At 36.0% G+C, this 15110-nt stretch overlaps 1 protein-coding gene across 4 annotated transcripts in view; it reads right to left on the bottom strand.

Annotated features, from left to right (window-relative positions):
* LOC132193646 (POU domain protein 2-like) overlaps positions 1 to 15110 on the bottom strand; it is a 55900-nt gene that overhangs the window by 7526 nt on the left and 33264 nt on the right. For 2 of the 4 annotated variants that reach the window (XM_059614438.1, XM_059614456.1), the window contains exon 3: positions 5504 to 5557. In XM_059614438.1, the coding sequence (XP_059470421.1) occupies positions 5504 to 5557 (54 nt within the window). Of the gene's footprint in view, positions 1 to 5503; positions 5558 to 12887; positions 12970 to 15110 lie in introns of those variants that run through there. The other 2 variants (XM_059614466.1, XM_059614447.1) reach the window with 2 other exon arrangements.

Genomic DNA, 15110 nt, shown 5'->3' with positions numbered 1-15110 from the left:
GGAGCAAACGCTCCTGGGAGATAGCGCTCCTAGGAGCGGTACAAAGCGCTCCTTGGAGCAAACGCTCCTCGTGGGCTCCTCGCTTGGTGAAATTGGACGCGCTTGCGCACTATGAGCGTTTGCGTAAGATCAAATTCATGATTTATAATGAAAGTCAATTTAATATTTAGTATTTTAAATTGATTAAAAATTTAAATAAAATTCCACGCATATGAAAATCATTTTTCACTATATTAAATTAATGAAATGATTTATTAAAAGGCTCTTTTAAGAAGCTATTAAGTATATCTTATCAGGAAAACATGCAGCAAAAAGAGGTGTGCTCGTAAATCTACTTTTAAAGCCAGGAAAGGGCCTGTGACATTTTTTAAGTGTTATTTCTTGTATGTTATCTCACAAAAACATTAAATTAAACATTAAATTTGTCAAATCACTCAGTTGTTAAATAGGATTTTAAAAAGATCAATTCTAAGAAACTAGGACGACATTTTCGTGTTTGCACCTTCCTTTGTTCAGTTGATATAAGAGGTTTCGGGCTTAAGTAGTAGGAAAACGACCTGAGCTGACGCTATAAGAAAATATTTCTCATCTGCAGGGGGTAGCTTGTCATCCTTGCAGGAACAAGCACTGCCGCGTATTGCTTGATCTTCCGTGTGTAGGGAGAAAATCCTTTTTTTCTGCTTCGCATAACTTTTCAAGGTTGAAATAGGGTGTATGATTCACCAGTGGTCAGAAAAATAATAATAAAAGAGAAGAGAAAAACACGACAACTCTAAAACCATTCTCCTTCTGAGAATTCTATTTAACAACTGGCAGGACACATATCAGCAAGAGCTCAATGAGCGAGGGTGGGCTTGGTTTTCAAATGTATTTCAAGCACACGTCTCGAAGGCATACCTTTAAGAGCGCATGATATCCTGGTACTATACGCAAAAAATAAAATCTTTGTATAATGATATCTATCTGACTATAAAAGATTGAGTAATAACTGAGTTTGCCAATTTATTACATCAGATCTAAAATAAATATGCAAAAAAAATTTTGAAAAAATATCCGAATCTTAATCAATATATAAATTTTTTCTTAAGGAATGGGATGAATATTGACCATTTTAATAGGAAATGCGCCAAGGAGCAAAACGCTCCAAGACAAAACGCTCCAGGAGCGAGCGCTCCTTGGAGCGCTTTGGGAAAACGCTCCTTGGAGCAAACGCTCCTCGGAGCGGTAGAAAAAACGCTCCTGCGCTCCTCGGAGCGCTTTAGGAGCGCCACCGAGCGCTCCTTTGCTAAAAACGCTCCAAGGAGCGTTTGCGCCGCTCCAAAACGCTCCCGCTCCGAAACCCTGATCAGAATAAAACTAAATCGATTCCAGCAAAACTCAAGAAGTTGTACCAAATAATTTAAATATTATTTTTTATTAAAAAATATTTTAATATTTTTTATATACTTTGTAAAAATTTGTAGGTTTCGTTGCATATTTCGTTGTATATCTATGAAAACAAATTAAATCTTAGTTTTTAATAAAAATTTCATCAAAGATAAGTTCAATGATTCATAAAATTCAAAGAATTTATCTTTACTCTTTTGAGAACTAAAACAAAGTAAAATGTATTTTTTTTTTTGCAAAATTTTGTGTTTCATTAAAAAGGAAATTGTGAGTGTTTTTGACAAGTCCGCACTAATTTATCATTCAAATGCGAACCCCCACAAGTGCTCATTCCCGCACTCGTTTTATTCATTTGAATAGGAGAAAGAACGGAACGACATTTCTTATTCATGATGCGGAGTCAATCGACGGGGAAGCCCCTGAAAAGAGCGTCTGTATGCAACCTGGCAGACTTTGATGTCGGGCCGGGCTGCCTATGCGGGCAGGAGTTTGCGCGGCGGTGTGAAAAACGCGGAACAAGTTAATGGCACATGTAAATCGCTCCTTTGAGAACACTTCTTCCTTTGAATAAGGCGATTTTTTTCGCGTCACTCATCCGTCTTCGTAATACGAATGAGGCCACTTTTGAGTGACGTTAAGCGATTGCTTTTACATCTGGTGCCGCGGGAGGCTATTTTTTCTTCTTCTGTATGTAACATTCATAGTATGGAAATGGGCGGCAGGTCCGAGGGCTGCCGCTATGAATCACACACACACAATCCGCATACCAAATCTCTCAATCACCGACCGAACCCTCATAAAAAGTGCGGGAATTGAATATAAAGGCGCGAATTTGAATAAAAGGCACCCTCTCTCTCTCTCTCTCACACACATCCAAGATGACCAGTATAAAAAATTTCTACCGAGTTTATGTGTAAAAAAAATCCCAAGCAAATCCTGTCCCAGTAGGTAAATCAGGAGCAGAGGGATAATGTGGGCGAAAGATGGAGAGTAATAGTCACATGGGATGGGATTTTACAATATTATGCCCGGCTCTGGCCGGCCACTGGTTTGTTTGCGGCGGACACAAAATCCTTCTTGCTACATTATGTAGGTAGCAAAACGAGAAACTGCACGCAAGCAAGGGTGAAAGAGGAGATTTGTTTGTGTTGCTCGACGCGCTGACTGTAATATAAGGCGCGAGGGAAAATATAATAAACTTTTATAGAGGACGACGGATTTGGCGAAAAGCAACGAGGAAAGAAGAAAAAAAGGAAACTGCGACGTGGCCAAAAATAGGATAATGACTTCGGCGGAGATGGAATGGCTTTTTGGACATGCAGCTTCTGGCTCGGAACTTGCAGGTTGTGAGAAACATTATTTTCCGCTGTGATGTGATCAAAATTTTGAGGATAACTAATTTTTTATTATAGTTTGCCAACAAAATAATTTTAGTCTCACCATTAAAAAAATTTGTCGATTTACTAACGTGGTAAATTTCAAATTTATATTGAATGGTAATTTAAATTAACTATTACTGAAATTTACACAGGTTTCATCAAATTAACTTCAAATTAACTTTATAATGCCGCAATTATGCTGGAAAAATAATATGATACCGAAGACTTACATTTGAATTTGTGGGAATCAATTTAGTTAAAGTTCTTTACAGTGAGGCACATCAATTTCCAATGATTTGTTTAAAAAATTTTTGTATATTAGTTAAGAGGCTATTTATAATCCAAATATGGAATTAACCAGGAATTTACAATAATGTAATTTACAATAACTAACGTTAATTTATGATTTCTTTTTAGTAATTCTTAATTAAAATATTTATCCAAGACTAATTGTGCTCCAACTATAAGATAATGAAAATTTCACTTAATGAATCATTAAATACGTAATACAAATAAAATTACTTTTATAATCTTTAACAGCAAATATAGCTCCAATAATTATTATAATAAATTCAAATATAAAATTCTACGTAATTTGTTTAGATCCAATTTGAAAAAAAAAAACCACTTTAAAAATATACATTAATTGCTTAGTTTAAAAAAAATGTTTTATTGATCAAATAAATCAAGGTAAAAATAAAGTTATTAATAAAAATTGTTAGAAACTTTTTTATAATAACTAATATTTAGTTCTAGTAACTCCCATTTTACATTTTAAATAATTTAAATTTAAAATATTCGTTGAAATTTAATTTTCTAAGGCAAAAAAAAGCAGTAAACCATAAATAACGGCCGCCCGCAAGATGACAGGAGGTTGACATTAATAAATTAAAAACGTTGCTCTCGTTCTACACAACACACCACAACATTTATATAATAAACGAAAAGGAAACGATCAGCGGCGGCCGACTAGCACACATTAATAATAATTTTTTTGTCTGTCATTGACCGCGCGCGCTTATTGTGGCGCATTTTAAATATATAATACATATCGGCAGAGAGGCTACTTATTTTCTCATTACGCCACGCAAAAACACACACACGGTATAATGATAGTACGCACAGAACACAATACGGAAAGAAAACGAATTCATCTGTCACTCGAGCGAAAAAATCATGTAAATGCCACCTGCTGCATCTCTCTGTTGGTTCTATAATGCAGTCGATTTCCTGCTTCCATAAACCTCCTCCTGCTCGAAAGGGGTCGAGTCACGCGAGCGCCAAATCCACGCAAAGTGTGGGGTGAGACGATTAATTAGCATGCGTGCAAACGAAAAAGGTCGTTTTATCACAAAAATCCACACAATATGCAAACGCGTGGGAACGAGATCGACCGCCGCGATATAAAGTTAGTCTGCGCTCGGAGTTAATTTTACTTTTTTCGGTTGAAAAATGAGCGAATCCAATCTCAAAGTAATTTAATCACCCCACCGGAATTGTGTTTGTCCGTCTACAAAATTCATTAGTTCGTCATTAATTCCCAGAAGTGGACGGTTTTTTAATTAAAAAGAGGCTGAATTTATTTGTTGCATTGAGCGCGAGTGGTGGCGCCAAGTCTGCTGGACCGGCAATAAGATGTTGGTTTTTTCGTGTTGTTTGTTATTAAGTGCAGCAGCCAATTAGACACATGTCAAGTCGCTTTAAGGTCACGAGACGCTTTTATTGTAACGACGATGGTGTAATAATTAAAAATTTAAGCGCAGCTTCTCGGAATCTGGGGAGTTGTTGCTTTTTTCAAGAGATATTAGCATTTTATAATTTTCTTATCTGACCGACCGCCGACATAAGAGAGGATGGCTTCATTATTCCCAGATTCGTCTCCGGACACGGAACAATGAGAAATTTTAATTACAAAATTAGTCTGAGAATATAATGAATTTAATTACGCCGCCGAGCTATTTTTCGGCGATTCTGCGGAAATTTGAAAATTACGCGCGCGCATAACCAAGGAAGTACTCGGAATTCTGAATAATTATGCGGCAAATTAGCACTTGCGTTTGGACAAATGCAAATGAAATTTTCCCCTAGACCAAGAAACTAATTGTGGAGAAAACCATCTTTGAACTTTATTGCTTCGAACGACCCCGAAAATGGGAAGCGTTAATTCCTTTCGCAAATGAGATTTAATTAAAAATGTTAAAAATACAAGAAGTAATTTCCACATACAAGAAAATTTTAACAATTAAAACAGAGTTCTATGAAAGAATGCGAATGAACCAAAATTTTTACAAACTTGCACCAATAAAATTTAAAAGTAGAAATACGAAAAAGGTATAATTTTTCTTATAAGCGAAAGATTTTAATTAGTGTGGTGTCTGACGTTCCTTATTTTTTGCTCAATTTTATATTTATTGTAGTTTTAATTGCATTGGAATTTGAAAGATACTACATATGTAAAGAAAATAGAAAGATTGATATTTTTTTCTTCTTCTTCAAATTTTCACATTTTTTTATAGAATTTCTATCAAAAATTTACAAAAAATCTCTTTAAGACGGAATGAGTTTTATAATTCAATTTTTTATATTTTAAACTGTTTTGAATGAAAACGATTTCGTTAAAATTTCCTTAGGCATTTCAAGTTTCAAGTTTTGAAACCAAATTTAAACAAAATCAACGCATTCCCTTAAAAAAAAATTTATTTCATTATTAAAATATGCGAATAATTTTCGCAACTCACCTCTGGGAGGCGACGAGGACATGTTGTCTCGGTCCAAGCGGGTGATCGGCTCTGCTGTGAACACAAAGAACAAGAAATATAAGGCAAATGAGCAGAAAATTCCAGCGTGCGCGAATAAAGAATTGCAACACCGTCGTGTCGAAAGAAATTCCAGAAAATGGCAAAGCATGCTTGGCATTAAATTATTTGTTTGTTACGTGAATTTAATTTTCTCTCGCTCGAAAAAGAAGTAATGAGCGCGATTTGATTAAATTCTGAACCGCATTCCGCCGGCGTGTTATATTCACAAACATGTATGTATAATTTATTCCGGCGATTGGTTGGCGCTGATAAGCGTCGAGGGCTCTGTCCATTCGCGACGACATGCATACTCGAGCTGTCATTTAAACCATCATGTTTAGCACCTTAATTAATTAATTATTCATAAGCACACGAAGCAGCAACACAGATTGATAAAGCCGGGTTTAAAAAATTTATTAGTTTTTTATGTGTGTATTCTCGTGCACGCTAAGTGAATTCAAATTAACACGCCGCGTACTTTATGCAAATCGATTTTTTCCCATTCTAAAAATAAAATGTAGAAATGAGTGACTGCTCGAGTGGCCACAAGCCGGTGTTTTATCACATGGTCACTTTCTGCACCGCACATGCTGCGTTTGTCGGCAGATGACGCGGTTCTTTGTTTGATTCTCCATCGGAAAAAAATGGCCAAATAATGACAACTAATCTTCTGGTCGCCGTTGTGGCAAAGCAGGAAGCGGGCGTAACGAACGAATAATAAATTCATTTTTACATAATTTTAAGTGGCGTTTCCAGTTTTTCGGCAATTCTGTTGATGGATGAGGGGAGTTTGAAGCTGATAAAATGTAAAATAGGCGCATCCGAAGCAGCGTGAATGAATAATTATAATAGAGTTTAACCTTTTTCTGTGCAAGGGAAGGAAAATAATAACTTTATTTATTATGAAATTTTTTTACTGAAGCTGTTAAACAATTTACTATTTATAACTATTTTAAAACCACCTTTATTGATTATTAATTTTAAAACTTATTTAATAAAATTTTTAATTTAATACTATTATAAAAACTTTATTCATTACTACTTTGCAAAAATATTTATTTATTCATTTTGACTAACTTTTAACAAAATTACGATTATTGTTGGGTTTAGGATAAAATTTTAATAAATATATACTTCCATTTCAACTTTCATTGATCATGCGTTGTAGATACAAAAATATAATCAAGTTCGTGATCTTTTGTTTATTAAATTAAATTGTATAAATTGTAAATTCTTAATAACTAATTAACAAGTTTGATATGATAAGAAACTGCTAACAAGATTAAAAGTTAAAAAAAGTATGTGGGAAATTTAAATTTCAGCAACAAGCAACTTTAAATGTACTAAAATTTTAAAAAATCTGAACGATAGCATAACTTCATTTAACAACTTATCTTGTTAATTTAATGTCTTTAATTTTCAAGAAAAAAAGATGGCCACAAATTATAACTTCTGACTTTTGTTTTCAAATAAGTCGAAGGTGTCTCGATCATCATCACCTCTCGGACGGCGGCTCAGGCTCCCCGAGGGCTTCGGAGCCAAGAACGCGTGGTGGCGCGTCCTGCAACAAGGGGAGTGCGAGGGGTTGAATTGTGGCACCTTGGGGAAGCATTGCGGTGCCTTTAACTCGTTGGCAAATGGCCCTTTCAATAACGAATGGAGCCGGCCGGCCGGACACACAGACAGGGGCCCAAGATGCATAACAGCCTCCGATCGATAGGGGCATTAAGAGTAAACCGTCTCGGCCATGCATAATTCACGCGCGGGACACACTAGCCGGCACAACAGGGCGCAAATTAAACGATGCGGACACGGCGGAAAACTCATTCCCAATCCATACCGGCTTCGACGCATCCCCTGCTGCAAACTATGCAATGCTCACCGTTTCAATGAGCCTTATAAATTGACGCAATTTTTCTGATTTTCTTTTTCATATTTTAACTAAATAAAATCAGATAATTCAATAAATCATTGTATTCAAGTCGAATTTCAATTCTAACTATTTTGATTTAAATGATATTGAGATTTTCAATTTAAAAAAATCAATTAATTAATTATAATTTTAGCTCACAACCTCATTTGAAGTAATTTTAGTGTTTGGAAAGAATCGAAAGTTTTTAATAAAAATTATTATTATTGCAAATGAAACATTGAAAACTTTACTGTAAATGCGTCAAACCGAGTATGGATTCAAAATAAGTTGGTGGGCCAGAGAGAGAAACTCGGAATTATTCATAATTCTGCATATAGACGTGCCGGCCTGGTCGTTGTGCATATACGAGCGGCGATCACGCAATATTATTATTGTTCGTCCGAATATGAAATATAAATTGACACCCCATCGTGCTCGCGCGTGTGTGCGCGCCTCTCTCAATTGATGGCCAATAATTTTTATATGCTGCACACACTAGTTTAAATATTCACGAAGGGCCTCGTCTTATGCTGGACGAGGGCACTTTTTCTCCATTCCGGCCCAAATTGATTTATGGAAATGGAGCGAAATAAAAACGAGCTGCGCTCTTTTTCTTCGTCGCGTAAATCACACGAGAGCGAGCGAAAAACAGATGCGCGCCGAAAGAACAAACATCGCCGTGCCGAGCATCTGCTGCTTTTCTCGGAAGTACTTGAAATTCGCGGCGAAATAATAATTTAAATTCGCAGTGAGAGAGACGCGCGCTATTTGGGGCATGACTAATACAAAATTAACATTGCGCGCGCGATGCGCTCTCGTGACATGCCAATCGCAATTAGAAAAAACAGAGCCGCCAGCACATACTTGCAAGAAAATAAATAATTTATTTTTGCTGATTGCAAGAAGTGAAATGTATATTCGTGCTGCAAAAGTACTTTCTCCACTGCCTAATAATGCTGATTAATATAATGTGTAAATCAGGTCCTGTGATTGATAAACCGATGTTGGACAGGATCAATTTACCCATTTTCTCATTAGTTGATAAGAGTTGAACGTTGAAAAAAATTTGTAATAATTTTGTATAAATTATGGAGATATCGATTATTAAGTTAATAAATACGCAAGACGACAGGAAGACCCAATTATATTAATATGATCTGACAAAATATTTGACTTTTGTCCTAGTTTATATATTATTTATTGCAAAATTTTTTAACTTGAAAATAAAATGCTCGGTAAGTAAATTTTGATTATCTTGTATTAAATTTATTTAGAAAAGTTTAAAATTAAAAAATAATAAATATATCATAAAAATTATTTTTAAGCCAAAAACACTCTAAAATAATAAATTTATGAAATGTTAAAATACAAATTAAATTACAAAATATTTATAGGTAACATAAATAAAGCTCATTAATAAACAGTTTGTGTTAAAGGCCTTAGAGCAATTTCATTTAAAACGAAGTTTGAAATTGCATTGAAATTTGAAATTATATCATATTCACACATTATGAAAATGTTTCACCTTGAAATTTGTAATGAACAAATTCCTAAAGAAAAATGGTAAAAATAAAAATCTGCAAAAAAAATTGTAAAAGAAATCTAAAAATATAAAAATTCTTTGTTAAAATTTCATTTAAACAACTTTAAAACGAAGAAATTTTGAATTAAGTTGATAAAATTCGCAGAAATCTAGTGTCTGAATTTTCTAAGCTCAGAAGCATAAAATTAAAAAATAAAATTGGTTTACAAAAATTTATTTGCCCCAATAATTCATTTAAATTTAGATTAAACGTAGATATTCAAATTTTTTCAAAATTGTGCTCTTTTGCACAATTCCGTTACGAAAAATATTTGCCTTAAATTTGCAACAATTGGCAGAATAAAAAATAAGATGCAGATGTGAGAGATTCCGACAGCCGCACGCATGATTTGGCCGAAAGCGTCGAGCAAGCCCATCACCCTTTGGTATGGCAGGCGCCGGAGCTGAATTATTGATGATATGCAAAGTCGCGGCGCATGATCAGCTCCGTCCGCTCGGCTGCTCTGCTTCTTTGCATGCAATCTACTTGTCATACTTCCATTTCGCTCCTCCTCTTGTTCTTTTTCGCGCACAGTTGCCATGGCGACACCCGCCGAGCTCATGTCGGCACAAACCTCTCGCGAAATGTCTGATAATAATAATAATCCTTTATTACTGCACGGTCGCGAGTAAATTACATACTAAGCGGCGGGATAGAGAAAGGGAGAAATCGCATTTGCAGCCGGGGTGCTCGGCCGATTAAAAATAATATGACGCGCGCACCAGGTCGATCGGAAAAGCCACCTGCAGGGAACACACCTTTGACCCGGCGGGAGCGAAAAACAAATGCATTTGGCGCGGCAGTTAATTCGATTGCCGCCATTACCACAACGGATTAATGGATCTGGAGGTGGTTGCGAAAAAAACAGCCTTTCGCAATCACACCAAAATCAGAAAGGAAAATCAATTATTTTCTTTATCTATCACAAATTTCAGAAACATTTTTCTGGTTTGATTTCATTAAAAATCAATCTCCAATAATAGGAACACCAAAAATCAAAATGGTCCAAAAATTCCAGAAATTAAGCAAAATTACTAAAAAATATTGACTTGCGTGGCTTTACAAAGATGAGTGTTATTTTATTATTATTTTTTTTTAATTTCATGGGCTTTTTTTTAAATAATAATAGGATTTTTTTTTTTTTTTTTTTTTTTTTTTTTGAGAAATTTTGTTTGTTGTGTCAGAGAATTATTTTCCGTTTGTCAAATTTAAATTTGTTGACGTATTTCCTAGTAAGAGAGAATTACTTTCAGTCGGTTAGCACTGGGCCTGAATTCGCCTGAATGCATTTTACATCTAAAGAGACATCTCTCTCTGAACTGTCATTTCCAAAGAGGATTGCCAGGACGCTTCTTGGAACACATATTGTAATTTCCAAAACAGCGAAAAGTACTCCGCCTGGTGAAAAAGGCTTCTTCTTTTTTTTTTCCCAATCTGAGGAAATCGCACCTATTCACACTCATCACAGCTTAAAAGTGGTGAAAGATTTGTCATGCTTTTTCCGCTCAAGTGGTCAATTTCTATGAAAATCCGGCTGGCCCAACAGGCCACAATTTTCGACCGATGGGGACGCGAGATTTGGATATAGATTTAGCCCCAGGCTTGTAAATAACACCTTCCTTGCATATATGCATTTATTTCGCATTCCTGAACACGCACAATGCGATCTCCTTCAGGGGGAATAAGAAGGAAAAAGAGAAAAGCCATTAGGGAGGCGACGCTGCCAGCGCGGGTAATGACAGCTCTCTTCATTTTATCTCATCTCTGCAACTTGGACCAAATGAAATGACACTCGTTAACAATGTGTCCAGCTTCATTATTGACGTGTGTCCCTTTCCAACTTTTCTGATTGTCGCTTTTATATAAAGAAAAGAAAGGAAAACGTGTCGTTGTCTTTTCGATATATTATTTTTGGCGAGATAAAAAGAGTGGCTGACGTTCGGCCGCAGTTCGTATCAAAATTAATTGAAACCTCGACTGGCAGGCCCATCAGGGAGGTTCGACGCTCATTTCGGCCGACAGATATATGGACGTTTACTAATGGGCGAGGGCGAGGAATTACGGCAATTACTAAAAAACCAACTTAACTAGATAAATTGATTTTAAAAACAAGCATAAATGAGGTATTTGGGCTGAGAATGCCCAGTGAATAAACATGAATTGAAACTAAATAGTTTTCTTACTTGAAATCATAAAAATTTCTTGACTAGAACCTTGAGTTTGTGTAAACATTTTTAATGCAGTAAAGTTGTAATTTTTGATCAAATTTCTCAAATTAATAAAAGCAAAGCATGATATCAAATTTACTAATAATGATAAAAAATTATATAATCTTTTAATTATACATAAGATGGCAAGCAGGAATTTTAGTATTATCTTTTAAGTTAAATATTGAAAATCTGTCTCGGAAGCTAGGCAAATTATTAATAAATTGTATTGCAATAAAAAAAAACCCAATTGAAAATGAATTATTTTTGTATAAATATAAATAAATATTTAATTATATTTTTATGAACTAATTTTACAGATTTTAAATAAATTAGATAATACAAAATACCTTTTGAATTGTTAGAAAGTGTTTTAAAGATATTTTAACACTTGAAAGATGAGCATCTCATTCGATTTCCATCCAAGCACTGCACTAATTTTGCGTAAGAGAAATCGGCGTCTCTTTTGCTCTCTGCAGTTGACTTTAGCCGAGCAAGACCTTTTTAGCACGCGCATGACGAGCCGCCTATGTATTTAAAATGACCCAATAAAATCACTCCTATTTTGCAATGATCGTTTTTTTTATATTATAAGAAGACAGACACCTCTCATATACTCACTCACTTGTCATGAGCAAATCTAATTTGCAGCGAACGAAGAAGAAAAAAATGTACTAATGCAGCAGTGGGTGTTGGAATAAAAAAGAGATGCGAAATGAGAGCGAATAATTTGAGAGGACGTCGCGAGCACTGGAATAAAAATGAACCCATACAAACGACACATCGGCGGCGGGCCCGATTTTCCTAAAGGAAAACCGACGCGTGACAAACGAGACTGCGAATAAATTAACACAATATTCGCTAGACTTGCTCGGTCTATAAATAATCCTGTTGAAAAAAATGAGGAAATTGCGGGGATAAATATAGAACTGTTAACTTCTGATAATTTACAATTCGCACAATTTTTGATAGCGTTTTTATTTAAAAATCAATTAAATTATTTGCAAATTTACTTGAATTTTATAACAAATTTAATTTTAGAGCTCTTTAAAGTTTGTGCTCGTTACCAAGCGTCTCTGTGCAGCGTAATTAAATTAATGACGACAAAGTTGAGTTTCTTTTATTGTGCACCGCGCAGAATAATTGCATTAAAGAGCGAGGCGCGACAAATTCGCGGAACACAATTTCTTACAAGTGATGCAATCTCGCGTTATTTCTACTCTGAAGATCTTAATTCGCCCCACACTTGGTTACTCCTAATTAAAATCGCGGACGATTATTCGAGTATGTGAGCCATCATTTCGGCTATAATGCGAAATAACGTGTGTACGACGTTTAACAGAAAAATATTCTGCCCGAAACCAGGCAGCGGCAACAACATCTGATAAAGTAACCGCGAAAAACAGCAAAGCGAAAAGTAATAAAAGTTGTTCCCAAACGACGCTGTTAATTTGGCACGCAATTAATTAATAGAAATTAAACGAGATACGCAATTAAAAAAGGAAAATATTTTAGACAGCATAATTTATTTTTACGAATTAGTAAAAGAATCTCAAAGTTGGTTAATATTTTACCAATGATTTTGTCATCAATAAATCAATCAAATAAAATTTGAAACTTACGACCACTCCAAAAACCAAGGGCCTGGCGCTGCCTGAAGATCGCGAATCGCGACGAGGTGTCCAGCATGGTTGTGTGTTTCGCGTGTGCGCGCCGTGAGCAGACTGACAGACAAAAAGAAGAGCTCACGCACTGACCAGCACTTCTTCCCCCACGGCTTCGCATACTAAAGTAGCCTTTCCGTCGCACCCTCTTCGCACAAGCTCCATCTCTCCTCAACCTTTCTTATTAAAAACCTTTGTGAAAACATTCATTTCCCGACCACGATGTTAATTTTGAACTGATTTAATTAGACGAGTTGATGCTATACTGATTTTTAACATTTTCAGGGTTGTTTAGATGGTGCTAGGGATGCTGGCTGGGGTTCGGGGTAGTCCGAGGATTTTTCCGATAGATGGCAAGGAGATGCTGGCTGACCACTGGCGAGCGGGGGATGCGAGAGAGAAAGAGACGAGGGGGATGATGACTAATATTTAGCATGAAGATTAAACAAAATCGATCCAATTACAGCTCGCTCTCTCCGACGGGGCGATTTTGCTGCAGAAAACGTTTTAGTGGCGCGACACGCGCGCAGATCGCATTTCCCTTTGCCATATCCCCGGCCCTTTGTTCAAACACGCAGCCGATTTTTCCCGAGGCGAATTTCCACAGACAGGAAACTACTGCGAATTTGAGTATTAATCTTCAAATATAAATACACCAGAAATCTCCAAATTTTTGTGTCGACAGTTTATGGTAAAAATTTGTTCTTTTATAAAAAAGTCAGATTTAATTTTTTAACAGTTTATATTCATTGATATTCATGTTTACTGATTTGAGACTTTTTTATAGCAAAATTGGCAACATATGAATTTAAAAAAAAAAAAAATTATTAGGAACTTTCAAGATTATTACTCTCAAAATTGTTTCAAAAATTTTTCTGTGTTAAAACTTGGGAATGCTAGTCCATCTCTATCAAACAATACCAAAAATTAGCCGTTATTTAATGCGATTTTGAAACATATTTCTTTTTTTACTTTTTTTTTTAATTTCCAAAAGATAAAGCTGTAAATTAAAAATAATTTATCTATACGACCACAAAAATCTTCAACCTGCTTGTCTTTAATAGGATGCTAAATTTTATGCCCTTTCCTCGTCATTCACTTTTTCTCCATTTCTGCTTTTGTGGACATCGATCGCTCCTTTTTTTTTTACACATTTTTCGTCTCGTTTGTGCTTAAGTGAACTTTTGTTTTGTATCACGGTTTGTTTGGGTGACGCCCGGCGCTCGTGCACACCGCGATCCGATCTCTTTTGGCGTAATTTTCGGTACAAAGCGCAAAGAAAAGCCGAGAAAGGGCACTAACCGTGTGAGCATAACTTTGCATGTCAAAAAGCAGCGGAGAAATAAAATAATTTCTACGCCAACGTCACCGCGTATCAATCACAAGATATCTCGCGCCAGATATCGGGCCACTCAGAGCGGCTGCAGTTCCGAAACGAGGCACATAGAAATTGCCTCTCTGCAATTAGTTTAATCACTTTCGTCTCCTATATATTTTTAATGACATCAACACAAAAACCGGCGCATGTAAAAAGCATCTCTCGTAATAAAGAAAAACTTGTTGAGAAAAGTAAAATATCATGCAGGGCAGAAAGGTCCCCAGCGGATATAAAAATAAGCTTCTTCAACAACTCCCCCGAGAGCTACTTGGATTTTTTTTATTTCGAGAGGGTAAATCTCTTGAACTGTGGCTTTAAAATTCAATTACACGCCTTATTTGCATAACCGCAATCGTGAAAACGGCGGGGGTGGCTGCTGACGGCTAGGGGTGGAGTTTCAAGTTGATAAAAATTTCACCCCTATCACGCGAGCAGACAAATTGAGTGTCTTCCCTCTTCCGAAAAATCGTCCCTTGCATATCCTCTCTGCGTGGAGACGAGGGGGAGGCCTGGTTTTTTTTTTAAATCCGAGCCAACAACTTGTCATTGTTATTTAAATGGCATGAAATAAAATAGAGGCTGAAGAATGTAATTGGCCTTCGATAACAAGACACACGGAAGGACACATTTTTCAGAGAAAAGTGATTATAAATTATTCTTTTCCAATTTTCTCCGAGATGCATCCTAAGCGGAAATAATCACTTCTGACGAAAGAAGCGCTGCCGGCGTTTGTGGTCTCCCGTGTATTTATTAAAGTCTCTGGTAATGACGGGGGCCTTATTCTCTTTGTGTATGCTGCTGGG

This window comes from Neocloeon triangulifer, unplaced genomic scaffold (assembly GCF_031216515.1).
Source record: "Neocloeon triangulifer isolate White Clay Creek 2 clone unplaced genomic scaffold, ASM3121651v1 ptg000001l, whole genome shotgun sequence".
NCBI classification, from domain to species: domain Eukaryota; kingdom Metazoa; phylum Arthropoda; class Insecta; order Ephemeroptera; family Baetidae; genus Neocloeon; species Neocloeon triangulifer.
Note: the sequence above shows the minus strand (reverse complement) of the source record. Positions and strands in the feature narration are given on the sequence as shown.